The following is a 27295-nucleotide window of genomic DNA, read 5'->3' as shown; positions in this document are numbered from 1 at the left end:
GAGAGAGGACTACAGCGTTTTTATGGACAGACAGATAGACAGACAGACAGACAGACAGACAGACAAACAGAGAGAGAGAGAGAGGGAGAGAGAGAGAGATGGAGAGATTGGTTGGGGGGGTGGGGGGTGGGGGGGAATACGATGGACATGCAGGGGCAGTGAAAAAAATTACTCTAACTTATACAACATTATAGGGACTGGGTGGCCGAGTGGTAACGCACTTGCGCTCGGAATCGAGAGGATGCGTGTTCGACCCTGGGTCAGGCCGCTATTTTCTCCCCCCTTTCCTAACCTAGGTGGTGGGTTCAAGTGCTAGTCTTTCGGATGAGACGAAAAACCGAGGTCCCTTCGTGTACACTATATTGGGGTGTGCACGTTAAAGATCCCACGATTGACAAAAGGGTCTTTCCTGGCAAAATTGTATAGGCATAGATAAAAATGTCCACCAAAATACCCGTGTGACTTGGAATAATAGGCCGTGAAAAGTAGGATATGCGCCGAAATGACTGCGATCTGCTGGCCGATGTGAATGCGTGATGTATTGTGTAAAACAATTCCATCTCACACGGCATAAATAAATCCCTGCGCCTTGAATAAAAATTGAAAAAAAAAAATCCCTGCGCTTAGAACTGTACCCACGGAATACGCGCGAGAAACCTCATATTGATTGATAGGCTAGTGTTTAACCCCGACCTTCGGCAGAAAACTCTGAATTCTCCGACACCGGTGCAAAAATAAAACTGGAGCGGGTGAACTTTCGTGCCAGATTGCATTGCCCAAAGACCGTAAATAGTCATCAATAATAAATCAATGTATCTGTAGTAAAAGCACAAAAAAGGCACCGGGGTGCCCAAACCCTTCAGAGCGTTATGGAATCGGGTTCTTGTGGACTGAACAGCCCGTCATAAAAAGCTAAGAACCTGTGCCTACAAGCAGCTTGGTGGAAATATCTATTTCTCTATTTTGAGCAGCCTCGTGTGAAAAAAATATAACACCAGGGACACATTTAGCCTCTCACATTGCAGAATGCAGGAATACACACAAAATTGTAAAGTACTTCTCAACAAGTGTTGAGGTTTGGAAACTGTACGGAGTCCTCGATAAACTATACCCTCAAATGCAGTTTATCCCGGACTAAAATCTCTAAATTCGACGCTTGCATAACCGGACCCGAAATCAGGATAATGCGGTATTACCGTGCAATGGCACCGACAAGAGACTGAACAATATATATGATCGAAAACAGTAGAGGTAAGAGTACACGACAGACATTGTACAGGTCGTGACCGGATCAAACTGCCATTCATTGCATGGCTGTCATGATATTTGGAGTGTTTCAAAGTGTTAGAAAGTGTTCCAAAATACACCCTTTCGCAAGAGAAATGCAACTTTGTTTTTAAAACGATCCATATATGTAATCATTCTCACAAACCAAACCAGCTTGTCTTTTAAATCGTAATGTGAATTCAAGTCATACGACCTAAAAGATACGACTTTTTAATGTCCAAACAATACAAGTCTCCTGAGACTGATCTTAAAGAAAACAAGTCGCGTAAGGCGAAATTACAACATTTAGTCAAGCTGTCGAACTAACAGAATGAAACTGAACTCACTGCATTTTTACAGCAAGAGCGTATACTCGTAGCATCGTCAGTCCACCGCTCGATGCACAGGCAGTGAAATTGACAAGAAGAGCGGGGTAGTAGTTGCGCTGAGAAGGATAGCACGCTTTTCTTTATCACTCTAAATGTTTTAACGTAGAGGGGGGAATCGAGACGAGGGTCGTGGTGTATGTGCGTGCGTGTGTGTGTGTGTGTGTGTGTATGTGTGTGTGTGTGTGTGTGTGTGTGTGTGTGTGTGTGTGTGTGTCTGTCTGTCTGTGTGTGTGTGTAGAGCGATTCAGACTAAACTACTGGACCGATCTTTATGAAATTTGACATGAGAGTTCCTGGGTATGAAATCCCCGAACGTTTTTTTCATTTTTTTGATAAATGTCTTTGATGACGTCATATCCGACTTTTCGTGAAAGTTGAGGCGGCACTGTCACGCCCTCATTTTTCAACCAAATTGGTTGAAAGTTTGGTCAAGTAATCTTCGACGAAGCCCGGACTTCGGTATTGCATTTCAGCTTGGTGGCTTAAAATTTAATTAATGACTTTGGTCATTAAAAATCTGAAAATTGTAAAAAAAAATAAAAATTTATAAAACGATCCAAATGTACGTTCATCTTATTTTCCATCATTTTCTGATTCCAAAAACATATAAATATGTTATATTTGGATTAAAAACAAGCTCTGAAAATTAAATATATACAAATTATTATCAAAATTAAATTGTCGAAATCAATGTAAAAACACTTTCATCTTATTCCTTGTCGGTTCCTGATTCCAAAAACATATAGATATGATATGTTTGGATTAAAAACACGCTCAGAAAGTTAAAACAAAGAGAGGTACAGAAAAGCGTGCTATCCTTCTTAGCGCAACTACTACCCCGCTCTTCTTGTCAATTTCACTGCCTTTGCCATGAGCGGTGGACTGACGATGCTACGAGTATACGGTCTTGCTGAAAAATGGCATTGCGTTCAGTTTCATTCTGTGAGTTCGACAGCTACTTGACTAAATGTTGTATTTTCGCCTTACGCGACTTGTTTTTTTTAAAAGAGCCTCGTTTTGCAGATTTTCTGTAAATATGCTCTTCAAATTTACCTCTATTTCAGACTCCCCCTATCATAAGACTCTCTCGATCCCCTGTATTTTTTGTTAAGTCATATCAAAAGAGGGGTTGAGAGTAGGGGCAGCGTAGTGCAGGGACTCTGTGTGTGTGTGTGTGTGTGTGTGTGTGTGTGTGTGTGTGTGTGTGTGTGTGTGTGTGTGTGTGTGTGTGTGTGTGTGTGTGTGTGTGTGTGTGTGTGTGTGAACAAATTATGTCACCGCTTGCATTTCCAGTCTGCTGACAACGGATTTATATCTGTCGTTTTGGTCGAACTGATTTTTTTTTTTTAAATCCAAAAACCAACAGACTGCCAACCTTCCAAAATTCAGAATAAAAAAAACAAGAAAGGTATGTTGTTGGAACGTTTAAATATTGACCAAAAAAACCCGTTACGTTCACAGATATTTTGACCCAGCGGTCCTGTAAGTCCAGAGACAAACAAACACTAATTATACAGAAAACATAGCTGACAAAATATTCAGCTGCTTGCAAGGAAGACACAAGCGAGGCAAAGATTGTTTACCCCCGCTTCTTTTGTGAAACAGTATAGATAGTTGGATCATCGGTATTTCGGTTATCAGTGTTGTGCAAAGATTAGATGCTATCAGTGCCGAGGGTTGAGGGTGGCCAAAACGGAACACTTGGCGTGCGTATGATGGATGATGTGTGTACTCAGCACATCTCCCGGGAGGACAGAAAGAGAGAAGAAAAGAACGGAAGAAGGAAAGAAAGACAGACAGACAGAAAGAAGAAAGGACAGAGAGAAAGAAAACAAAGAAGGAAAGAAACTAGGACAAAGACCAAACAAAGATTGAAAGAAAGAAATATCGGAAGAAAAAAAAGACAGAACAAAATAAGAAATGGAAAAGGGTTATCAAGTAAACAATCTGTGAGGTTATTGTCAACACAATAGCGTTGTAGAATGACATTTAAAGAAAATCCGTTTGATGCAAGTTAGGTTCACTCTTTTTTCTTCAGTCAACAAGACCCCTGAGTGAGCGCTGTCTAGGTCGAAGGGTTTGGGCCAGCCTCTGACTTTTTAGATTCGGCAATATATGACCAAGTGTGTTCAGTTTCTTTTAGGTCGATAGATTGACTCAATGTGTTGATATGGCTTTACGCGACTTGTGTTTTCTTTCTCTTATGAGGAAATATTTTTGTTACGTATTTTTCGGCGGTACAACCTATTGCTCAATGTCGTTGAAGCACATAATGTGTAAATGGATCACATTCTTATCGTTACAAAAGAACGGAACTTCTTTGACCTCATTGTTCGTGTAATCTTTACCAAACGTCTCAAAGTCGTTCCTTACGTATGACTTACTTTCCTTCACAATTTGTGACTATATTGTCAGACAACCGGCTTGGTCTCTTGGTCAAACGACTTAGCCGAAAGCTTGACACTTCCAATTAATGTGCTAGCAATGGCGTTGTCGGTTCTTTTCTCCTTCGTATTTGCCTCTGCCATGGCAACAGCGGTGCACCCAGCTACCCTGGGTATGACTACCCCGAAGCCTGGGTGCCTGTGGGATGGGAAGATGTGGCCTGCGGGACAGCAGTTTAAGCCTGATCTCTGCACTTTCTGTAGATGTGTGGACGGAAGGGCAATGTGCTCCGTGGCCCGATGCGATCCACTCCAATGCATCCACTACGTTAGGGATCCGAACCAGTGCTGTCCAAAATGTCCTAACGGTTTGTTTGCACATATTCTGAGACCCGGCGATAGTTCCTTGGTTGATTCGTTGGTTGCCGCACGGTTCGTTTTTTTGGGTCAAATTATTCCAAATGATCATAGGGCTCATGCCGATTTTCTGCCGTCATACTCTTACAAATACAAAATGTTCCCATTTTTATTGTGCTCCCAAATGTTTGCTTGATCTTATTTTTACATATTTTGTGTGAAAGAATGGAGAAGGCCTAGGCATTTATGGGGTTGTCATATTTGTATGGCATATGTTAAATATGGAACGAGTCAGCAGACCCAAACGGCCGAAGCCTAGAAGTAAATTTGACATTGGACATGTCCCCTATATCAGGAATGCCTCGGTTGTCTTCAAGTCTCTTTGGGTGTCTTGGGTATGAAAAAAAATGGGTAGTTAAATACTTCCTTTAGCCTGGATCAGACACCCAAAATATCCCAAAATATAGCTACAATTAAGTGTTTAGTAGTTTTCTGTACTATCCATTACATATTACATATGTATATATTTTCGAATTTAGCGAACAATATACAATATAATGCAATCATTTTGAAACTCCACTTGACATTTTAATTAGAATTTTGAGAATTTTAATTACCAAACATAATAATTAGTTTTTAAGCTTCCAACTTGAAATAAAATCAAACCAAAACTCTAACTTATACAGCATATAGGCTAGTGTTTAACCTCGACCTTCGGCAGAAAACTCTGAATTCTCACCGGCGCAAAAATAAAACTGGAGCGGGTGTACTTTCGTGCCAGGTTGCATTGCCCAAACACAGAACAAAATAAGAAATGGAAAAGTGTTATTAAGTTAAAAAAAATCCGTGAGGTTATTGTCACCACAATAGCGTTGTAGAATAACATTAAAGAAAATCCGTTTTATGCAAATTAGGTTCACTCTTTTTTCTTCAGTCAACAAGACCCCTGAGTGAGCGCTGTCTAGGTCGAAGGGTTTTGGCCAGCCTCTGACTTGGGCTTATTAGATTCGGCAATAATTATATGACCAAGTGTGTTCAGTTTCTTTTAGGTCGATAGATTGACTCAATGAGTTGATATGGCTTTACGCGACTTGTGTTTTCTTTCTTTTATGAGGAAATATTTTCGTTCCGTATTTTTCGGCGGTACAGCCTATTGGTCAATGTCGTTGAAGCACATACTTGTGTAAATGGATCACATTCTTATCGTTACAAAAGAACGGAACTTCTTTGACCTCGTTCGTGTAATCTTTATCAAACGTCTCAAAGTCGTTTCTTGCGTATGACTTACTTTCCTTCACTGGTTTTGACTATATTGTCAGACAACCGGCTTGGTCTCTTAGTCAAACGACTTAGCCGAAAGCTTGACACTTCCAATTAATGTGCTAGCAATGGCGTTGTCGGTTCTTTTCTCCTTTGCATTTGCCTCTGCCATGGCAACAGCAGTGCACCCAGCTACCCTGGGTATGACTACCCCGAAGCCTGGGTGCCTGTGGGATGGGAAGATGTGGCCCGCGGGACAGCAGTTTAAGCCTAATCCCTGCACTTTCTGCAACTGTGTGGACGGCAGGGCCGCGTGCGCCGTGGCCGACTGCGCTCCGCCCCAGTGCGTCGACTACGTGAGGGATCCGAACCAGTGCTGTCCAAAATGTCCTAATGGTTTGTTTGCACATATTCTGAGACACAGCAATAGTTCCTTGGTTGATTCATTCGTGGCACGGTTCTTTGTTTTTGTCAAATTATTTCAAATGATCATGGGGCTCATGCCGATTTTCTGCTGTCGTACTCTTACAAATGCAACATGTTCCCATTTGTATTGTGCTCCCAAATGTTTGCTTGATATTTCATAATTTGTGTGAAGGAATGGAGAAGGCCTAGGCATTTATGGGGTTGTCATATTTGTATGGCATATGTTAAATATGCAACGAGTCAGCAGACCCAAACGGTTGAAGCCTAGAAGTGAATTTGACATTGGGCACCACCCTCGTCTCGATTAGTCCAGTCTATGTTAAAATATTTAGTCAAAACTTAACTGAATGAGAAAAAACCCAGATCATTCCACCTCACCTTGCGCTGTTGTGTCACACAGCAAGGTCGAAGTGTCAAAAGCGAAGACGCTAACGTCAAAAACAAAAGACGCCACTTTATGAATTATCACGGCACGTATAACTTCTCAAAATAATTCTTACAATGTGTTTCGAGAATTCAGTTTGTCTCGGTGACTTTGTAATCATGAGCGGTGAAAAATTACTTTTGAAGTACCTTTGACCCGACCTCATTAACATAATATACACACATGTGAAAATATGTTTTAGTTATGACATGGGTGGTCTCGCTCATGTATGTAGAATAAAATACTAACATATACGTAATCTTCTACAGGTCTTAAATATTTCATAGGTTTTTGTTAATTTCTACCTCTGTATGTAATGAATTGTGACGAGAGGTCTTTGTGCTGACATACAAGCTTACTAACTACGACATAACCCGTGCAGGCAGCAACTGTCGGGCACCGGACGGAACCATCATCCCTGCAGGAAAAAGTGTGCATATCAACGCCAATACAGTCTGCAGCTGTGCCGGGTCCGGAGGTTTCATGATGACCAGTGACGCCCTTTGCTCCGTCACAGACCATATTGTCACACCTCAGGTTGTCAACTAGTATTCTGTGCTACATCGAAGAGAAAGCGAAAAAGATATGAAACATTGAAAAACGGTGTTATAGATGATTTTCTGCAAATCCTCTGTGTGTGTGTGTGTGGGGGGGGGGGGGTGCCGGGGGGTGTGTGTGTGTGAATGTGTGTGTGTGTGAGAGTGTGTTTGTGTTGTTTCAATATGTTTTTTCCACCTTGAATTAATCTTGAATTTCTCTGTTAGTTTTCTTAGTTTAAATCATAAGAAAGGATATATCTATGATAGCGTTTAGTCAAAAATGGTATTATAGGTATGTTTTTTTCAAATTATTATTATATCAATGTATCTTGCATTATTCACCTTTGGGTGTTTGTTTTCATTATGAGACAAAATAGATATGTAATATAAAGCGTTCAGAGAAACACTGACGGTATAAGTCAAACATTCCACATTCGAGTTTTTCACTGCATGAAAACTATCGTGATCAGCAGGTGAACATTGATTAAATATACTGGTTTTTACGTTTTGAGCTTCTTGGAACAATACGAGGTTTAAACCTTTGCACATACCGAAATTTAAAACGCACATACACACACACAGGCACGCACGCACGAACGCATGTACGCACGCACATACACACACACACACACACACACATACATACACATACACACACACACACACACACACACACACACACACACACACACAAGTGAAGAGGCTAGCTATTCTGCTTACACACACACACACACACACACACACACACACACACACACACAAATGAAGAGGCTAGCTATTCTGCTCACACACACACGCACACATGTATTCCTCTTATTACATTTTTGTGAATTCTGCACCTTCTATGTAGAGTGAATTTCTATAAACCTCGCCGGGCCCGTTTACATTCAAAAACTCGTGTAATTTTTAAACCGAGATAGATTAAGTTTTTGTATGGGTTTTGTGCTCTAGAGTACATGACTGTAAAAACAAAGTCTCACCAAAACAGTCCAATATAATTTAAAAGAAGAAGAACAACAACAACACAACAACAAGAAGAAAGGAAGTTAGGATTTGAAATTGACGAAAAGAATTGGAACTTAGCAGCCACTGTCACTAGGGAAGTTCGATTACGTGTACTGCATTGGAAAATATTGCATAACATTTATCCAACTAATATTTTATTGTGTAAAATGAAAGTGAAGGCTGATAAAAACTGTACATATTGTGAGGATGAACTTGATGTATTGGAGCATATTTTCTTTGAATGCCCAACCGTGCTCAGGTTTTGGAAATATATTGAAATGTACATATTAGTAAACATTGGCGAAAGAATTAGGTTGAATGTTACAGATGTGCTTTTTGGTATTAAAAGTAACAGCAAAAATATGAAGAAGATTAATCATATTATTTTAATCGCAAAGATGTGCGTAAGCATATAAAAAAAAAACGATTCACGATTAACACTGGAAATTATTTTTGGAATTCATGTTGTTTTGAGATTTCGTTAGTCTGACGTTTTATTAATTAGAAACAAATTGTTTATTGTCTCTGATTTAAGGTAAAGCATGTAAATGAGAAAGTATGTGTACAAACAGAAAACACACCGTTACCATGTTTGTTATCACGTGTTTATTGATTGATTAAAATTTTGGAGGAAAAAAAACCCCACCCAACAACATCCACGTGCTAAAAAGGTATTCGGGTCGCGATACATTTTCATTTCTCACAGAATGATAATTACAAGAATCAAGTATTCCGGGGTGTCTTTTTTGTTTTGTTTTGTGTGCTCTTGGCCATAAAAGGGTTGTAAATTGACTAGGCCTACATAATGAAATGAAATAAAATTTAAAAAAAACACGGCGTCATAAAATGAGTATATTCATTACAGCACAATTAGCAGTCGCTCAAGGTCTGAATGCATTTCACGCCTCCGGGGTGATTATTAAGTGATATAGTATTCTGTGCACCTGTTAACCTTTAATAAAACGTTTGCAGTACTGACCTAAGCTTTACCTGGATATTAAACCTGGTTCTTTTCATTTTTGACAAAAGTATGACGTTTTACACGAACCATTCGAGACAGTCATTGTTCTTCGAGGCCGTACTTTTCAGATTTGTGTCAAATGTCATACTTTAGTCAAAAGTAGAAAAACACTGTATGTATCGATCCATTTCAGAATTTTTTTTAAACCAAGAATTGTAGGTTAATGGAACGTTTAGTTATTGAATCGGCACCTGCCTATCTTTCTGAACTGGTCTCCCTCTACACTCCCTCTCGCACCCTTCGTTCTTCTGATGATGCTCGACTTCTCCGTCAAGGTCGCTTTAAACGCAAGGCTCATGGCTTCCGCACGTTTTCGTATTATGGACCTCAGTTATGGAATTCACTCCCCTTTCAATTACGTCACTCTCCATCCATTTCATCTTTTAAGTCCAATTTGAAAACTCACTTGTTCCAACAACATTACGGATAGTTCCTTAGTATAGAGTCTGGGGATGTGAGATGTGCATGATGTGATGTTTGAATCTGACAGTGATTGTATGATTTTTGTATACATGTATTGTTGTCACGCGCTTTGAACTTCTGATAAGGCCCTTTATAAATGCCCGTTATTATTAGTATTATTATTATAAAACAAACGTTGTATTTACTAATACGTCAACACAGTGACCTTCTAAGCAGACCGTCAGAGAGACAAATACTTATGATACAAACAATGATCTTATCTTAGAATCGTGGCCCATGTCACTCGCTTGCAAGATGCCGGAGAGGTCATCTCAATTATAGATGACCTCGCCGGCCTCTTGCAATTCTTAGTTTTGTTACAATTGAACGCCCAAACTTTTGTAATCTCGGACAGCCGTCTAAATGTGAAACGTCTGAGGCTCAAAGTCTGAAGAAAAATCCCATGTTCAATCGATACATTGTAGCTTTCTGAGTGCACCGACGATCGAAGCTTGAAGATTATCAGTATCACTATCATTAGATCAAAGCTTTTTCTTTTCAAGTGGAAAACTTGTTTTGATCACAGTGATGCTTCAAATATCAATTATATTGGCGCCACCAAATTGATTCATTTCTTTAAAAAGAGGTTCTGCGAAAATACGGAACTTTTTGCGCCTTATATTTCTTAAAGCTGATGTGACCATTAATTTGTTACCAACCCATGTGTATAAAAAGCTTCTCTCTCTCTCTCTCTCTCTCTCTCTCTCTCTCTCTCTCTCTCTATATATATATATATCTCTGCTAAGAGATTTTAACAAATCTCGGAAGAAAGTCTCTGCTGACTTTCAATTGTTTCTTTCACAATTTCTGATGTTTTATAATGTGGTCACCGTGAAAGTTGCATCGCCTTTAAAGCGATCCAATTGAATAAAGCAGAAAACTTCTTCTTTACCAAGTCCTGTGTTGAACAGCAGTGAAAAGTTGACCGCTTTTCCTGTTTAACCTTTTCAAAATTAGATCTAACTTGTTCGCGTATCCATTTCTGGATCTGCAGGCTGGTACAGAGTTACCTCCCTTTAGGCTTTTTCAAATTTCCCTTGTTTTAACCTAATTTCTTGGTTAAAACTTGTCTAAATTTCTAAATTCTTTCTTAATAAATATCAATTCTACACTTTGGCCTTAAATCAAAGTGTTTCCCTTCACAGATATCCTCTTGGGGTTGTCAGATGAGGGTAGTCTCCCATGCCAACAGAAGCTACCATTCAGAGAATGGTTTGCTTCTTAGTTGGATACCATGGGTTGACGACTCTCGCCATCAGTACCACCTGACCACTGATGAGACACAATAGTGTCGAAACACGTGTCTGGTCTAGGTACAAATACAATGGTCCTCCTCAGGACTAGATTACCTTGCGTATGATACGTCCCCCACAAAGGGACTTTGCTCTGTAAATCTCGGTCCCCCTTGAGGAGGGTCTGATGCTCCCAATAGGCTGTCTGTGAAGGAATACTTATTTCTCTCTCTTTCTCTGCTAAGAGATTTTAACAAATCTCGGAAGAAAGTCTCTGCTGACTTTCAATTGTTTCTTTCACAATTTCTGATGTTTTATATATATATATATATAGTGTGATAGTAACATCCAACACTTCAAAATAAACCTTTATTCACGTCCTTTGATTTGTTACTCTCTTTAAAATAATGTCATAAATATAGCAAAGTTGATCACAAAAGCTTATCCGTTTAGAAATGACCGAAAATAATGCATCAAACGGACGGAGCACAGACACCAACAAAAATCAACAGTTCTCCCTGCAATAGTTAAGGTTTAATGAGTGCAATCGTGTGACCTTCAGATCACCAGTGGGACATCATGTGACACTGAATAGTGCGTGCCGTTCGGTTTGTCTCGTCTGTCATCAATGAAGCACGTTCCAGTGATAAAAAGAGATCGTACGTGATGATTAAAATGACATAGACTAAAGAGTAAATCATGTTACTTTTTGGAGTCCACGGTGATTGACCGTTTGCCAAAGCGGGTGATAATGTGTCAGCGTTTTTGAGTTTCTCCCAAGCTCTGTGGTACGTCCTCTCTCTCTTTCTCTCTCAATTTGTTTTTTGGGGTTTTTGTTCTGTGTAGAGAGTCGTCCACTCTGTCGGCTGAGAGCGAGATGTAAAAACAAAACACACAAAACCTACTGATTATTCTATCACTGTGACTCTCGAAAGAAAAAGAACGAGGTGTAATTGTCATTGTGATTAGTTTGTCGGTGAGGTTATTTGCGAGTGAGTTAGACAGTGTGTGGTTGGTTTTGTGTTGTGTGTGCGTGCGAGAATTGCCCCGAGACGGTACTCCCTCGCTCCACTCGCCAATTTTCGCCTTTGAGAAACGGGGGACTGTAGATCGTAAACGCGCTTTGCTGTCGGTGTCCATCCTTGAGGGTAGTCAGTCTCAGATCCCTAGCCGCAGCTCCAACAGAGAGACGGGTACCTCGGGCCTGCAGGTGGTCAGTTACGCAACTTTATGGCCGACCCGGGTGCAGCCTCTCGGAAGATGTTCTTGTGTGTTGTTTGTTTGATACGCTCAGATCAAAGCCTCATTAAGAGGGTGTTACTCGTAGAATGTTGCTTTCCTCTATCAGGATGTGTTCAGCCGTGAGTTTGTAAGAATGTGATTTGTTTACTTGCTTGACCAAGAAGATGCGATGTCAAGTCTTGTTGACTAACTTCTGATTGGTGGCTTTGACCCCACCCGTTTCTATAGACGGAACTGTTTTTAACTCTGTCATGACGATGATGATGCTTCCTGTCCCACGGGAACTTGGTCCAGTAGGGACTTGCTTTGTTGCTTCGGTTTAAACTCTGTCATATCACGATAGAGTCATGATGCAGACTGCATTGTACTTGTGGCTTGGGCCACCGGCTTCGGTCGGTTAGTGATGTGATAACTTAAATAATGCTGTCATTTAGTCAATAATGCACAAATGTCAACCGAGCAAAGTCTATAGCTATAATGACATAAGTAGAGCTTATCAGAGTGCATAAAACACTACATTGAAATGTAGGTTAACTCCTGACTGTACAGTGAAACTCCCCTTTTAAGACGTCCAAAATCTGAAAAAGAAGGCCTTAATTAGGAGGGAGTCTTAAAATCTACTGACATTATGAACAGAAAATCTAAAAAAAACCCGAGGGTGTTAGAAAGGTGAGGGGGTGATTATAAAACGGGCAGAGGTGGGGCTTATAAAGAAGGGGTTTAACTGTACATTTTTATCTTGAAAGGATAACATGGTTCTCTTCTCTTTTCTCAAGTTATGTTATGGACCTGCCCCGAAGAAACCAAGTACATGTATGAACATGCACCGATTACAACACTTTAATTATCAGTTAAACAATGGATAATCAGCTTGTTTGTGTAAGATTAACAAATGTCTGTGAGTTTGTGTGAGCGTGTGCGAGAGAGAGAGAGAGAGAGAGAGAGAGAGAGAGAGAGAGAGAGAGAGAGAGAGAGAGAGAGGGAGAGAGAGAGAGATGGCGAGAGAAAGAGAGGAAGGTGGGGGGTGGGGGTGGGGGAGCAGTTAATTTTAATGGCATACACAAAATATATATATATCTGCTTGAGCAAGTGCTTGTTAGTAGTGACGAACTGTGTGTGTGCGTGAGAGCCGAGAGAGAGAGAGAGAGAGAGAGAGAGAGAGAGAGAGAGAGAGGGAGAGGGAGAGGGAGAGAGATAGAGGGAGCGAGACAGACAGACCGAGAGCGATGTAACAGTCCTGTGTTGAAAAGAGTAAGCTACTCAACTGACCAGTTTGAATTAGGGTCAAAGTATTGCATTCTTTTCTTGTTATTCTTTTGTGCTTTCTCTTGTCATCACTATGTCAATTGTGTAAATTGACCTTGGTAAAAAAAAAAAGTCAAGTACACTCAAAGCATGCTGATGTAAGTTGAAAAAGCGAAGGAGAACCCAAATCAAGGCCGAAGTAGTTAATGAGCCAGCTATCTGTAATGTGAGAGAAGTAAATGTGTTAGAAAAGGCAAATGAAAATGAAAGTATTGATGATTATAGTGATGGTTTCAAGTCATGCGAAATGTAACTCAGACAGACTGCTGTTGGTTTGAAATACATGAATTAACAGATGTTATTTGAACCAATTACATGTGTGTGTGTGTGTGTGTGTGCGTGTGTGTGTGTGTGTGTGTGTGTGTGTGTGTGCGTGTGTGTGTGTGTGGATGTGTGGATGTGTGTTTGTATTTCATTCTGTGTGTGTTTGAGTGTATGTGTGTGTATTTCATTGTGTGTGTGTGTGTGTGTGTGTGTGTGTATGTGTGTGTGTGTGTGTGTGTGTGCGTGTGTGAGAGAGAAAGAAAGAAAGAGAGAGGGGATGTTTCACTGTTTATTCATTTTTAGCTATTATTTTCAAAAAGTAAACAACAAAAGAAGCAAATTCAAAATAAAAACCACTTTCATGTCAGAACGAATAAAAAAAAGTGTTACGTAAGTGACAAACTCTACAAATATATCTTCGACTAATGATCAAGGAAATCATAAATAAAAAGAGTTTGTCCAGAATGCAAGTTTAAAAACAAACAAGAAACAAATTATTACATTCTTTTGTAGAATGCATTCCCTGATAGTCGCAATTGCATAGGGTAAAAACCTTCAAAGTATCACAATGTTGAGTGTGCTTTTAAGTGTTTAACATCAAGATACAGAGCGCTTAACATTTAGAGACAAATTCTTTAGTAAATAAATCATAATAAACAGCCATTTATTTCTGTTTGCCCTGTAGGTTTAACTTCAAGCATTCATACACACCAAGGCAAACACGCTAACCTCAATTAAATCAATCAGGATAAAAAGAAGAAAGATAAAAATGAACACAAGATAGACGGACAGACCCTGGTTCATTTCACATTTCGTGAAGTTTTCCAATAGAGGGTGGTGGCGTATGTGTGTGTGTGAGTGGGGGAGGTGTGTGGGTGAGTGGGCGTTTGGTGTGGCTGTGTGTGTAGAAGTTTTCTGGAAAACTACTGGAAAGATCCGCATGTAACTTTACACACAACTTCCAGATAATATCCCACCCGTTTTTTTACTGATGTGTCTTTGATGACGTCAAATAATTAAAATTTGTAAAATTCGATTAAAAATTGAAATTCCAATAAGAGATTCAAAAACGGTCTATAATTGTATTTTTACATTTAGTCACATTTTTACTAGGACCAGGAATCAGGAACCAGGGGTGGTGGTGTATGTTGCTCAATGTAAGAAGCAACCATTTCACTTTTTTCGTTGTCCGGTGCAGCTAATACAAAAAGATGTTAATGTTAAACTTTTATCATCTCTTGTATGGTATGCCGTGAGCTAACTGCGCCACAACAATACATGTTAATGACTTCTATTTCCTAGTCCTGAGAGCAATAATTATAAATACTACATGTACAACAACATCACTATGTTACTGTCTGATCACATGCATTATAATTTTAAATGTCACGACCATCAGTGCTGTTGCTGCAGTCATTTTTGTGCAGGAGGAAGTCCTTGTGCGTCGACACCATGGCTAAAAGTAAATATACGGGGAAATAGGAGAAGAAAAAAAAATAGGCGCAAAGGCTGTAACTTCTCTTGGGAATACTGTACAACTTGACTACATTTTTGGAGCCTTTTTACACACAAATATCCCTAAAACTAACTTTCAAAAGTAAGTTTATGTACAGGGTTTGTTTACCGCTGAGATGCGTCCAAGTCTAGCGAAGAGGCAACTAAGAGAAAAAAAATAGACTTTGGGAGGTCCATCACCGTCATCTACGTTGCCGTCTTTCTCTAGCAAAAGAGAAACAAGTAATGTTCCAACTTGTGATATGGTTTTCGCCCACAGGACCATACTATGAGAAAAATATTGGTAGGGCCATCAGGTGACTCAGTCCTGGCTCTGTCGTGAGGTGAAATGCAAGCGCCTGTCACATTCGTTACCATCATCTATGTTACTGTCATCGGCTTGACATATACAGCACGACTATACAGCTTTTTCTAAATCATGACTTCCGGTGTTGGTGAACGACAAAGCGATCCCAAAACAAAAATATTAAACAAAAAAGCTACAATTTTTTTTAACTTTTCAAAATCTACAGGTCACTTCTTCTTGACATTGGTTGATGTGTGTGTGTGTGTGACATTGGGTGGTGAGTGTGTGTGTGTGACATTGGGTGGTGAGTGTGTGGGTGACATTGGGTGGTGAGTGTGTGTGTGTGTGTGTGTGTGTGTGTGTGTGTGTGTGTGTGTGTGTGTGTGTGTGTGTGTGTGTGTGTGAAACTTTGTGTACAAATTCTTCCAGATGAGACCCCCAGACATTAGAAAACAGATCAGCTTTGCAAAAGATGAAGGAAGTTTGGAAATTCTAGTGAAAAAAAGAGACAACAGTCGTTGGAAGAGATCAAGGGAAAAACAAATGGACGTATTATCTTCATCTGGTCTGCAATCAGGATGAACAGCAACATCATACCAATGCTATGTAAAACAATATCAATACACCCAATATATGTAAAACAATATCAATACGCCCAATATATGTAAAACAATATCAATACGCCCAATATATGTAAAACAATATCAATACGCCCAATATATGTAAAACAATATCAATACGCCCAATATATGTAAAACTATGCACATATATGTACATCAAATGTGGAAAATACTCTTACCAGTGAAATTTTTGTGTGTAACAGACTTGCAATTACACACAAAATTACAAGTCATGGCTCAAACGCAAACAGTATATGCACATCCTTGAGTAATATAAATGCTACACGCAAAATCGGTGGGATGGTGTGGTTTTTAGTTCAGCAACAGACTAATGTGAATATTTTTGATACAATTATGAGGTGTACAAAATAAAAACAAGCTATGGAGAAAATGTGTTTTTCTTAAAAAGGGGCAAAACTCAAGATGAAGAAAAACTTCAAAGCATTCAAAATTGAACATAAAATTCCAAACACTTATTACCTTCTTAAAATTGTTTTTGATTTTGAGTGAGTACATTGCAGCTTTCTTAACTCTTACCAGTTCGGGGGTTTTAGGGCATATTTTACAGAGCTGTTGGTGCCTACTTGCCGAGTGGCTATCTGGGGTCATATTCTAAATGAAATATAGAAAGTTATATATCAAATGAAAGGAAAATGAATAAGCTTTTCATATTTGCAAAGAGAATTGTGCTATCTTTAAAGGTAAAAAAAGGTTATGCGGGTGACAACATGATTTTTGTTGAAATTTGTACGCCCATTTTTTGGAACACGTGACAAACACAAAGAAGACTTTTTTTTGTGTTCAGTTTATTTAAGATATGCTGCTAACTAGTCTGTTTTGGCATTCATTTTACATAACATAGCAAAGTTTTTATTGAGTTTTGCTGATAAACAATAAAGTTATTGTCACCTGAATACTCCCACCCAAATTTCAAAGTTGGACGTTTCATGACATACTAATTAAGGCAAAAAAAAAAAAAGTGTGTTTACGGTATCCCGACCGACCGTATTTTTTCGCGCGACCCTAGACTTTTTTTTGGCATTTTATATTTGGGGGAAGAAAAAAAAAAGGTTTTTTTGGGGGGCAAAATAACTAAAAAATATGGTTTATTTGGAGGGGAAAAAAAAATCTTTGTTTTTTGGCAAAATAACTTAAAAATGTTTTTTTGGAGAAAAAAAAATTAAAAAAAAAAGTTCCAACCTACCGACCCTATTTTTTTGGCCTATGTTACCGTTAACAGACTATTTATTTTTTGGGGCCTAATAATGCATTCCTATAACTAATTTATAACAAAAACCCAGCTTGTTTCTATCATAAAGTGTGTCTAACATATGAGTTTATCCACTGTCCGACCCATCCAATGTAAAATAACCAATTTTTTTTTCGATAATTAGATAATTGGTCAGTGGAAAACTACAGGGGGCGGGTCATCGTAAGCTTCCTTACGATGGGTAAGGGAGCAAACTGGTAAGAGTTAATATCAAAGGTAGGAGTATTTCTGTTTTGAAGAGCAGTAATCTGGAACAGCTTGGCCAAGAAATGATTTTTCACTGTGAGCTTATTCCCTGACCAAACCTTTTTTTCTTCTCCAGACCCAAAATCTTTTTTTGACCCTTCCCCCCCAAAAAGACAAAAAATATCAAATATGACCACATTCGATTTTGCAGGACAAAGCTTACACAATTTCCGGTCAATAAAAGCCTCAAATACATCATCACAGAAAAAAAGATTTTGTGAAATGCTCTAAAACGACTTTTTAATTTAAGAATAGTTGTTTTGATAAATAGAAATTGCATGGCTACAAAAAATCAAGCATCTTGACATTGCTATTATTAGAACTGTCACAAAGAGCTCTGGAGCTGGCCCCGGCTAAGAGTCTAGTACATGTATTTGACAAAATCTTTTTACCATTTTCAAAATTGGGTGGCGCGCATTACTGTCTTCAGATTGATCAGATGGAAGACATTTCATGCACTGAGGAAAAAAGCCTTTTTATGCTGAAAAGTAAACACTAGAATGTTTCAGCAAAAACTATTCAAAACTTACAATATATCTATATATATATACGACTTGTGTCTGTCTGTCTGTCTGTGTGTGTGTGTGTGTGTGTATTCGCCATGCACGGCCAAAGTTCTCGATGGATCTGCTTCAAATTTGGTGGGCTTATTCAGAGAGACCCCGGACACAACCTCATCGATGAGATATTTCAACACGTGCTCACAGCGCTGAACCGATTTTTGTTTTTCTGTTCATTTCACCATTCCCAGTAACTCTTCCTTATCTTCTCCAGTGTTTTGCGTTTATCTCCCTTCCTTCGTGTGGCGTCAATCCATATTCCCGTTTGTACATTACTATATTTAGAAGGTCACTGCACGTTACTATTTTTAGATCTCCCTTCCTTCGTGCCGGGTCCCCGGCGACGGCCGGGTATTCGGCTCTACTTCTTCCCGGCGAAGCGGGTAATCATCTAGTATACAATATATTACAATAATGCTGTCTGAGTATTAATAGCAAAACACACGAACAAACACTTTACTTTATTTGGTGTTTAACGTCGTTTTCAACCACGAAGGTTATATTGCGACGGGGAAAGGGGGGAGATGGGATAGAGCCACTTGTCAATTGTTTCTTGTTCACAAAAGCACTAATAAAAAATTTGCTCCAGGGGCTTGCAACGTAGTACAATATATTACCTTACTGGGAGAATGCAAGTTTCCAGTACAAAGGACTTAACATTTCTTACATACTGCTTGACTAAAATCTTTACAAAAATTGATTATATTCTATACAAGAAACACTTAACAAGGGTAAAAGGAGAAACAGAATCCGTTAGTCGCCTCTTACGACATGCTGGGGAGCATCGGGTAAATTCTTCACCCTAACCCGCGGGGGGGGTACACAAACAAACACACAAAAGCACCACCAAACATATCAAATACAGTGGAACCCCCTTTTAAGACTTTGCTTTCTCAGATTTTCTAGTCATAAACCTTTGTAAATTTAGCCCCGTTTTAAGACTCCCTCCTTTTTAAGACCTGAATTTCTCAGATGTCTTGAGGTCTTAAAAGGGGTGTTCCACTGTACCAGAAAGTAAGACAATCTGATAATGAACCACAACCAAACATATTACCATAAATAAGTTCAAATATACAAAAGAAAACTTCACCAAAGGAACTATCTCCAAAGAATTCCTCAAATTCAACCATTTGATTTTCAGACATAATGATCTTTTTATAGTTCCTCATCACCCACATAACTCATCACACAAACTCTCTAGAGTGGATGTCGAGAAGGAATGAACGAGAAGAAGAAGAAGACACAAACTCTCTAATCTGCTTTTCCATTGTGAACAACCTCCGCCTTTTTTGATGGTCGCTTCTTGACGTAGGCTTGGTAGTAGAAGTTGGAGAACAGCCACGTCATTGTGATGCCGTACAGAATACTGTACATACAGTAGTTATGGTAAACGTACCCATACGACGCTAGTACAAACCCCACCAGAAACTGCAAGATCTGAATCTGCGTCATCTGTCTTTTCCACGTTGGGGGGCTGTCTGGGAAGAGCGCTGCCAGGCCGTAGTAGAGGTAGAGAACGATGTGAACGAAAGAGTTCATGCCCAGAAAGACGCCAATGCCGGGCCAGGGGTAGTAGTGGTAGGCCAGGTCGCTTAGCAACAGCATGCTAGAGTGGTGGTAGACATGGAGGAAGGATATCTGACGCGACTTGTGACGTAGGATCATGAACACCGTGTCTAAGAGTTCCAGCACCTGTGGGAAAAGAGATGTTCATTGTCATAGCAAAAATATTATTACAATTAATTATATACAAATATTATTACAAATATTATTAAGACCTCATCCTGCCAAGTTCAGACTTTCCCCATTTGAAGATCCTGCTTTCCCAAATGTTCTGTTCATAACTACAGTACTGTACATGTAAGTTTACCCCAAGTACTCCTTCTAGAGAAGTAGTCCTTGGTTTACCCCTACTCTGAAACTCCTGTTCTTTAAATACCCGATTTACTCAGATTTTGGGAGGTCTTTAGGGGTTCAACTGTTGGAAAAATACTATTATATGTCTAAACAAATAAATTTAGCCTCAAAAAACGTTTGATGAGAGCTAGCGGAAAGAAAAAACCAATGTTTTCTCTTCAGCTAAGCTTCACAAGAAGAGTCGTTTTATGGCAAGGGAGATAACAGTGAACAAGGCTACACCATTCAATTCACATGCATTTGCAGGTCTGCTTGAAGTAGTTTTCCTTGAAATTTACGTTCATGTATTTTGAATGCATTTATTTGAATGCAATGCAATTATTCTCTGCTAGCTTTTCCCAACCTTCACCTCTTACAACCTACAAAGACAATGAAGGGCAGGATCTTTACTAAACATCCAATTTGCTACATAACTAACGGTACACTGTAATAACAAATTTGAAACAGTGACCGCGCTGGGACGTGTTTTATAAAGGGGCATCATTACCTTCATAACAAGAGCTAGGAATAGATCCCACAAAAAATTGTCAATCTTACGGGATAACCAGTCAAAGTCCAGTTGTATGTTAGAACACAGTACACACTTAGTTTTGAGATGGAAAAACTGTGAAACACAATTTACAAAAAATGGTACATGTACCACCAACCAGTTGATATCCCCCCCCCCCCCCCAGTATCTTTAAATAACAAACGGCAAAATAGGGACAATTTCTGGTTAATACCGGCTACAAGGACTGGGTGGCCGAGTGGTAACGCACTTGCGCTCGGAAGCGAGAGGTTGCGAGTTCGACCCTGGGTCAGGGCGTTAGCAATTTTCTCCCCCCTTTCCTAACCTAGGTGGTGGGTTCAAGTGCTAGTCTTTCGGATGAGACGAAAAACCGAGGTCCCTTCGTGTACACTACATTGGGGTGTGCACGTTTAAGATCCCACGATTGACAAAAGGGTCTTTCCTGGCAAAATTGTATAGGCATAGATAAAAATGTCCACCAAAATACCCGTGTGACTTGGAATAATAGGCCGTGAAAAGTAGGATATGCGCCGAAATGGCTGCGATCTGCTGGCCGATGTGAATGCGTGATGTACTGTGTAAAAAAATTCCATCTCATATGGCATAAATAAATCTCTGCGCCTTGAATCCGTATGTTGAAATATGCGCGCGATAACAAGCTGCATAAAATAAAATAAAATAAACAATCAAACTTGTTCATTACCTTGGTCATCCAATAGAGTTTGAAGATGTTAGTCAAGAGGACAGAGGTCTGGCGGCTGTAAAGTGATCCACTTTCCCAGTTTCCATACGCAAAGCCACACAGAGAAATCACGCTGGCAAGGCAACATGCGAAGTTGTGCAGAATCAGCAACTGAAACACACAACACATTTTGTATCAAACTTAGCTCGGCAACTGGGAGGAGGGGGATATTCTCTTAACAGTTACTAACACGGGACATTGGGAAATATGCTTTTGCCAGCAAGCATACCTAAAAATTGTCATGTGTATTGGCTATACCTATATTTCTCTCTCTTGTGTGTGTATGTGTGTGTGTGTGTGTGTGTGTGTGTGTGTGTGTGTGTGTGTGTGTGTGTGTGTGTGTGTGTGTGTGTGTGTGTGTGTGTATGTGTGTGTGTGTGTGTGTGTGTGTGTGAAGGAAGTGGGGGATACATGCTTGGCATTTCCGTGTTTCTATAAACCACCGAACTCTGACAGAGATTACAGGATCTTTTCCATGCACACGTGGTCTTGTGTTTGCATGTACACACGAAGGGAGATAAGGCGCTAGCAGGTCAGCACATAAGTTGAACTTTCTTTCTTTCTTTCTTTATTTGGTGTTTAACGTCGTTTTCAACCACGAAGGTTATAGAAGTTGAACTGGGCGATTGGAAAAATGTCCACCCTTAACTCAACAGACGCAGCCGGGATTCAACCTTCTGCATGGGAGGCTGGCGTCGAATCCACTAGGCCATTGCACTTATCGAATTACTTTTTTTTTTATCAGTCACTAAATGCTTTTGTAGAAGTAAATTCAGTAAAAAAAAAGTTCACAGTCTGCACAGAAAGCAGTCAGGCAGTTGATTTTTGGTAAGTGACCACGTGGAGGACTAATAGCGCTGATGGGGTCTATGTCGACCAAAAGAGTGGGATTCCCTGTAGGTGGAGTTCCAGGAGGGGGATTCCCTGTATACAGGGAATCCCACAGGGTGGAGTTTTTCAATAAAACTTGCAAACCATACTCGAATTTCTAAGAAATATCAAAAAAGATTGAAAAACATCAAATTCTACCGATGTCGCTAAGCATCACGTGACTTTCAACGATATCAGCCTACAAAAACTAAATCCTGTGGCATTCCCTGTATTCCAGGAACTCCACCTACAGGGAATCCCACTCTTTTGGTCGACATAGACCCCATCAGCAAGCCTGATCCCATGTAATAGCCTGGCCAGATCTGAGATGGTGAGCTGGATTTTTTTAATCGAAAGACTGCGTGTGCCTTAAATTGTCAAATTCTACCCCAGAGAGTATCCTGAACATATTTCAAAGAGTAACCTGCACATACTTAAAAGATTCAACTGTTTTTAAGGCTTGTGTGCATACAAAAATAATTATGTTAGCATGTATGCATTCAAGTGCGAGTGTGTATGTGCGTGAGTGTGTGTGTGTGCGTGTGCATGTGTGAGCATGTGTGAGCATGAGTAAGAGAGAGAGATTGAGTGTGCGTGACTTAATTGTGAATGAAGAAACAGTACAACAAAATAAACTATATAAAATTAATTTTAACCCAGTTACAAATGACTCACAGGCCTCAAACTTGTTGCTGGAGGAACTAGTCGCTGCCAGACCCCAGATAGACCAATCATTACAAGATAGGCGCAAAACAACGGAAGGGTTGGTAGATCCAACATCAGCCAAAGGAATGACATATATCTGCTTTCAACCGCCATGATCAAGGTATGATCTGCAATTTTAACACAAGCAATGCAAGATGTACCAGGAATATAAAACAAAAACAAAAGAAGTCGCATGAAGCGATATATATGAAAACATTTAGTCAATCTGTCGGCCTGAAACTTAAACAAATAAATTCAACTCTAAAAACCTGGGATCAGCCATCATCAAAGCGAGGCGAAACATGAAGAACGAGACAGGTCGAGCTGGTCTCAGAGACATAAAAACATATGACCTGATTTGCACACATCGATTTCTATAATTTTCAGAGTAAACACAGCATATCTATATATTTTTGGAGTCAAGAATGATAGAGAATACATACAACACAATCATTTTTTGATATTTTCTTAAAATTTCACCAGACCTGGGAACCCCTGTTTTGCATTTGAGTATTCTCAAACAAACTTGGTGCATTTTCAGAAAAATGAGTGTACTCCACACAACATTTGAACATCCCCAGGATTCAAACATGCTTCACAAGTGTCCGTCACACCGTTAATTAAGTTTACCAATATATTTAAAACAAATGCTTCTTTCAATGTTACTGAAAATACTGGATCGTCTTTGGGATGCGCTTGTGAAAAAAAGTAGTCTAGGGAGTCTTTCTCGTCATACTTTTTTTCCAATGACCGTACTGATCGTTTTCTAGACAATCATGCGTACAAAATATGACGAAATCGTATGGGTTCCCAGGTCTGTTTCGCCTTTAATAAGATTATTGCATTTTTTAATCAAATCAAGACAAATGCAATCTCATAGTCTGGACTGGGTCGAAGATTGCGAGACCAAAAATTCAATCAATTTAAATAAAAAATGACATCTCCATAGTGCTAAAAGCTGGATATGACACCATCTAAGACAATTTATCAAAAAGATGACAAAAACATATCAGGGTATTATCTGGAAGAACATCGATGTAAAGTTTCATAAAGATCTGTCTGGTATTTTTTTTCTGGATTTGCTCTATACACAGGTACACACACCCATAAATACACACACACATACCACCACGCTCGTCTCAATTTCTGGTCTATCTGAAAACATTTAGTCAACACTTGACTAAATGTAAAAAGGATTGCCTGTTACGTAAACTTTGCGTCTGTGAACTTTACAGACAATGATACTGTCAGTTTGCTGAATATGCGGGAAGGCAAAATGTTTCAACTGAAACACACATTCACACACACACACACACAAACAAACACACACATGTATGCACACACATGCTGCGGAGGGAAAAAATGGTGCCACAACTATCAACAAATCATTGAATGATTGATTCATCGTAATGGAAAGCTTATGCTGAATCTTGCACATGCATGTCGCTCAGAAAAGCGCCACCACAGACTTGCACTGTGGGTTTGTCAAAATCTTGATAGAGCTTCTTCACAAATTCTTCTAGTCTTAGCTTTGAAACATCCATTTCAACAATCTCTCTACTTAGATACATGCCACTTTCTGTCTGTGTAAAGCATAAACAAAAGAGAAAATAACTTTTCAGTAACAAGTGAAAAGCAACACACACCTACCTACATTTTTGTACATGTATATGATATATATATTATACACAATCCATCTTTGTCACAGAAGGTACACATCAAGTAATTAAATACACATAAAGGGAGCTTAATGCTCCTACTTTATGGTTAACCTTAACCTTTTAAAAATACGTAAACATGTCATTACCTAGCGCAGTCTTCCAAAAGAGTAGTTAGGAAAATGACACTGATCATCAGTCTTCACAACTGTTCCGCATGAGTAACTAGGTCACATCAGTATTCTGTAGCGTCCATGAACGTGTTTTGCTTCGTCACAGATGTATGAATTTTTAAAGCTCTGGTTTTTTTTTTTAAAGGCCTACTGAATCGAAGTGAATGGAATTGATTATGCCTTTTTCCTTGTGCCTTAAAAGTACAAGCTACTTGCCTATTCATCTACAGAAGTCTATTTCATTCATTTCATCTATAGAAAAATATTCGATCCAGCTGATCTCTTGTGTGGCTTTTTTGGAAGGCAGTTTGCCAAAACTGCATGACACAGCAAAGGCTTTCTTTCCTTCTCTCCCCTACCCCCATCCCCTCTCCCCACCCATTGAAGATGGCACAAAAGTTGCTTTTACCTACTCTGAGATGGGTGCCAGAAAGTGAGTTTTTGTTACTTTAGATAAAACATTGAAAAGGATCAAGAAAAAATATAAAGAAAAAATAAAGTACAAACTATAGTTTATTCACTTGTGAAAGAACAATGCTACCTCAGGTTATAAATCAGTCTTGCTTGCTATATAGCATGTTGAATAATAACTTGAATTGGATTTAAATTTGAGAGAATTAACCAGCTGATTTGACAGACATTCCAGTTACAGGATTCGTGATCTGTGTATTCAGGTGGACCTTTTATACACATACACGGAACTACAAACAGGATCTGTGTATCAAATGCACGTTTTATTACCATACTAAGTGTAGTAATTCATTTTTGCGACTGTCCCCAATGTCACACATGAAATATCGGTAAGGTCATGCCATCTTGAACATTTCCTCCATTCATCCATAAGAGATAAATACAGACGCTAAATAAATGAATTGGTTTTTTTTTAAATCTTCATCAATCTGAACCTCAAATACTGTCAAATGTTATCTGCGTGCGCCTATGGTTGACGCCCAAGGCAAAATCATCCACATTGGTTCTTATTAAACTAGTGATACAGGCATATACACGCTGTTAGTATCTCCAAACTATCCGTGTCAACAAACAATACTTATTTCGAACCCTTTGCAATCGTCAGACGCCCAGTTACCTCGAACGGTTGCCGGGCATCAAATTTGCCGGGTCCAAACGTTTTGGTCGGAACAGCAGCAGACGTCTACTTCTGGTAGAAGTGCCTTGTGGGAATGGCCACGTTGGTGCGCATGCGCTTCTTCCGGAAGACACGACTGCAAAATGGACTACTTCCGAAACCTTCTCGGTACTCAACCAGGAGATGAACAGCCATCTAGTCATGAAACGGTAACAGAAAAACACAAGCATTTCGTTTTAAGAATTATATCCATCAAATCAAACTCTGCGTATAAAAAATTCTGGCGGATTGCGTGAGTAGAAGTAGTAGAATCGTGGTAACCAGTTTCAGGGCCCGTCAGTTCAACAGTTGCAGCAGACGCTTCATTGAAGGGATTGATCGTTGTGTTAGTGATACATAAGTACAAACACCTTCAATCCAATTCATTCTTCGTGGTAAAAAAAATATCATAACACACAATGTAGATTTCAATGTAAGGATGTAAATATATGGAAACCTGAACTGTTTTGTGATAACCACAGGTTTATTGAGTATGTTAGCTGCAAACATGGATGGTGAAGTGTGCCTTGCATTCCAACACCTCAGTGTGCCAACTAGTGGTCGCATCAGTCACATATTTTATGACTTTATGTGGGCACAGATTGAGAATTATGTATATTTGAACAAATAAGAGACAGGGAGCATGTACACGTGATAAAAACACCAGGTCCTAGCATTGTTTTGGTAGGGACACTATAAACTATTAAACGTCCGGTGTCACGAACTGAAACCTCTGCTGAACAATCCTTCTCATTGCGGTCAATACGCATGCACCAATCTTAGACTTAAAAAATGCGACCCTTTGACCGATCGAACCATGGGTTAGGTTTCGGGTTAGGGTTAGGGTTAATAGGTTGTTCACGACCTGATTAATCTCCCCATGTTAGCGCATGCGCATTGACCGCAATGCAGACCTGGGAACCCATACGATTTCGTCGTATTTTGTATGCATGATTGTCTAGAATACGATCAGTACGGTCAGTTGAAAAAAAATACGACGACGACTTTTCTTCACAAGCGCATCCCGAAGCCGATCCGGTACTTTGACATATATGATTAATGTTTTTTCAGTCAACATTGACAGACGCATTTGTTTTAAATGTTTTGGTAAACTTAATTAACGGTGCGACGGATGCGTGTGAAGCATGTTTGAAACATGGATGTTTAAATGCTATGAGGAGAACGCTCATTTTTCTGAAAATACACCATGTTTGTTTGAGAATACTCCAACTCCAAGTGCAAAACAGGGGTTCCCAGGTCTGTAAATGAGAAGGATTGTTCAGGCAGAGTTTTCAGTTCGTGACACCGGCACTACTCTGAATCACTCAGCAGTGGTCGGAATCCGATTCCTAACCATTGCATGGGTAAAAGTAAGACATTTTGTGCGTCCTTTGAGGTGGGAGACGCGGTCTTTTGACTCCTGAATTTTATGAGCCTCAAAGTCAAACATCCATGAGGTTCAGATTTTGATCTATCAGCACCTATCCAATAAAGAGCAAAGACCCCAAAATATCCTGTCACAA

The 27295-nt window shown here is 39.5% G+C and overlaps 3 protein-coding genes across 7 annotated transcripts in view; 2 read left to right on the top strand and 1 right to left on the bottom strand.

Moving 5' to 3' along the window:
* The first annotated feature begins 4014 nt into the window (after window positions 1-4014).
* Window positions 4015-7107, top strand: LOC138956142 (von Willebrand factor C domain-containing protein 2-like). The gene is made up of 3 exons (XM_070327588.1): window positions 4015-4407; window positions 5837-6052; window positions 6889-7107. Exons 1-3 carry the CDS (start codon window positions 4140-4142, stop codon window positions 7053-7055), a joined length of 651 nt encoding a protein of 216 aa, XP_070183689.1. The 5' UTR covers window positions 4015-4139; the 3' UTR covers window positions 7056-7107.
* A 6744-nt stretch (window positions 7108-13851) lies between these two features.
* Window positions 13852-25819, bottom strand: LOC138958920 (very long chain fatty acid elongase 5-like). Of its 3 annotated transcripts, XR_011453547.1 has the most exons (5): window positions 25734-25819; window positions 22786-22943; window positions 21202-21351; window positions 18040-19765; window positions 13852-18008 (listed from the first exon to the last, which is right to left on the bottom strand). XR_011453547.1 is itself a non-coding variant. In XM_070330255.1 (4 exons), the coding sequence occupies exons 2-4, from the start codon at window positions 22927-22929 to the stop codon at window positions 19325-19327; spliced, it is 735 nt and encodes a 244-aa protein (XP_070186356.1). In that variant the 5' UTR covers window positions 22930-22943; window positions 25734-25819; the 3' UTR covers window positions 13852-19324. The 3 variants fall into 3 exon arrangements, 2 of the variants coding, with proteins under 2 accessions (XP_070186356.1, XP_070186357.1); XM_070330255.1 differs by having other exon boundaries at window positions 13852-19765; XM_070330256.1 differs by lacking the exon at window positions 25734-25819 and adding an exon at window positions 24623-24861 and having other exon boundaries at window positions 13852-19765.
* Window positions 25820-25853: 34 nt separating this feature from the next.
* LOC138958912 (general vesicular transport factor p115-like) overlaps window positions 25854-27295 on the top strand; it is a 36982-nt gene continuing 35540 nt past the window's right edge. For 2 of the 3 annotated variants that reach the window (XM_070330245.1, XM_070330244.1), the window contains exon 1: window positions 25863-25942. In XM_070330245.1, coding sequence (XP_070186346.1) covers window positions 25877-25942 — 66 coding nt within the window. In that variant the 5' untranslated portion in view covers window positions 25863-25876. Of the gene's footprint in view, window positions 25943-27295 lie in introns of all 3 variants that reach the window. The other variant, XM_070330247.1, reaches the window with a different exon arrangement.

The sequence above is a fragment of the Littorina saxatilis genome, linkage group LG2 (genome assembly GCF_037325665.1).
Source record: "Littorina saxatilis isolate snail1 linkage group LG2, US_GU_Lsax_2.0, whole genome shotgun sequence".
Lineage (NCBI taxonomy): Eukaryota > Metazoa > Mollusca > Gastropoda > Littorinimorpha > Littorinidae > Littorina > Littorina saxatilis.
Note: the sequence above shows the minus strand (reverse complement) of the source record. Positions and strands in the feature narration are given on the sequence as shown.

Bases quoted from the DNA above. Each gene is read 5' to 3' on its own strand.
- LOC138956142 (XM_070327588.1), top strand. From the start codon at position 4,140: ATGGCGTTGTCGGTTCTTTTCTCCTTCGTATTTGCCTCTGCCATGGCA. The intron at 4,408-5,836 runs GTTTGTTTGCAC...CCATGGCAACAG, and splicing joins CTGTCCAAAATGTCCTAACG to CAGTGCACCCAGCTACCCTG. The intron at 6,053-6,888 runs GTTTGTTTGCAC...TAACCCGTGCAG, and splicing joins CTGTCCAAAATGTCCTAATG to GCAGCAACTGTCGGGCACCG.
- LOC138958920 (XM_070330255.1), bottom strand. From the start codon at position 22,929: ATGGCGGTTGAAAGCAGATATATGTCATTCCTTTGGCTGATGTTGGAT. The intron at 21,352-22,785 runs GTGAGTCATTTG...TGTGTGTTTCAG, and splicing joins CAGCAACAAGTTTGAGGCCT to TTGCTGATTCTGCACAACTT. The intron at 19,766-21,201 runs GTAATGAACAAG...CTTTTCCCACAG, and splicing joins AACTCTATTGGATGACCAAG to GTGCTGGAACTCTTAGACAC.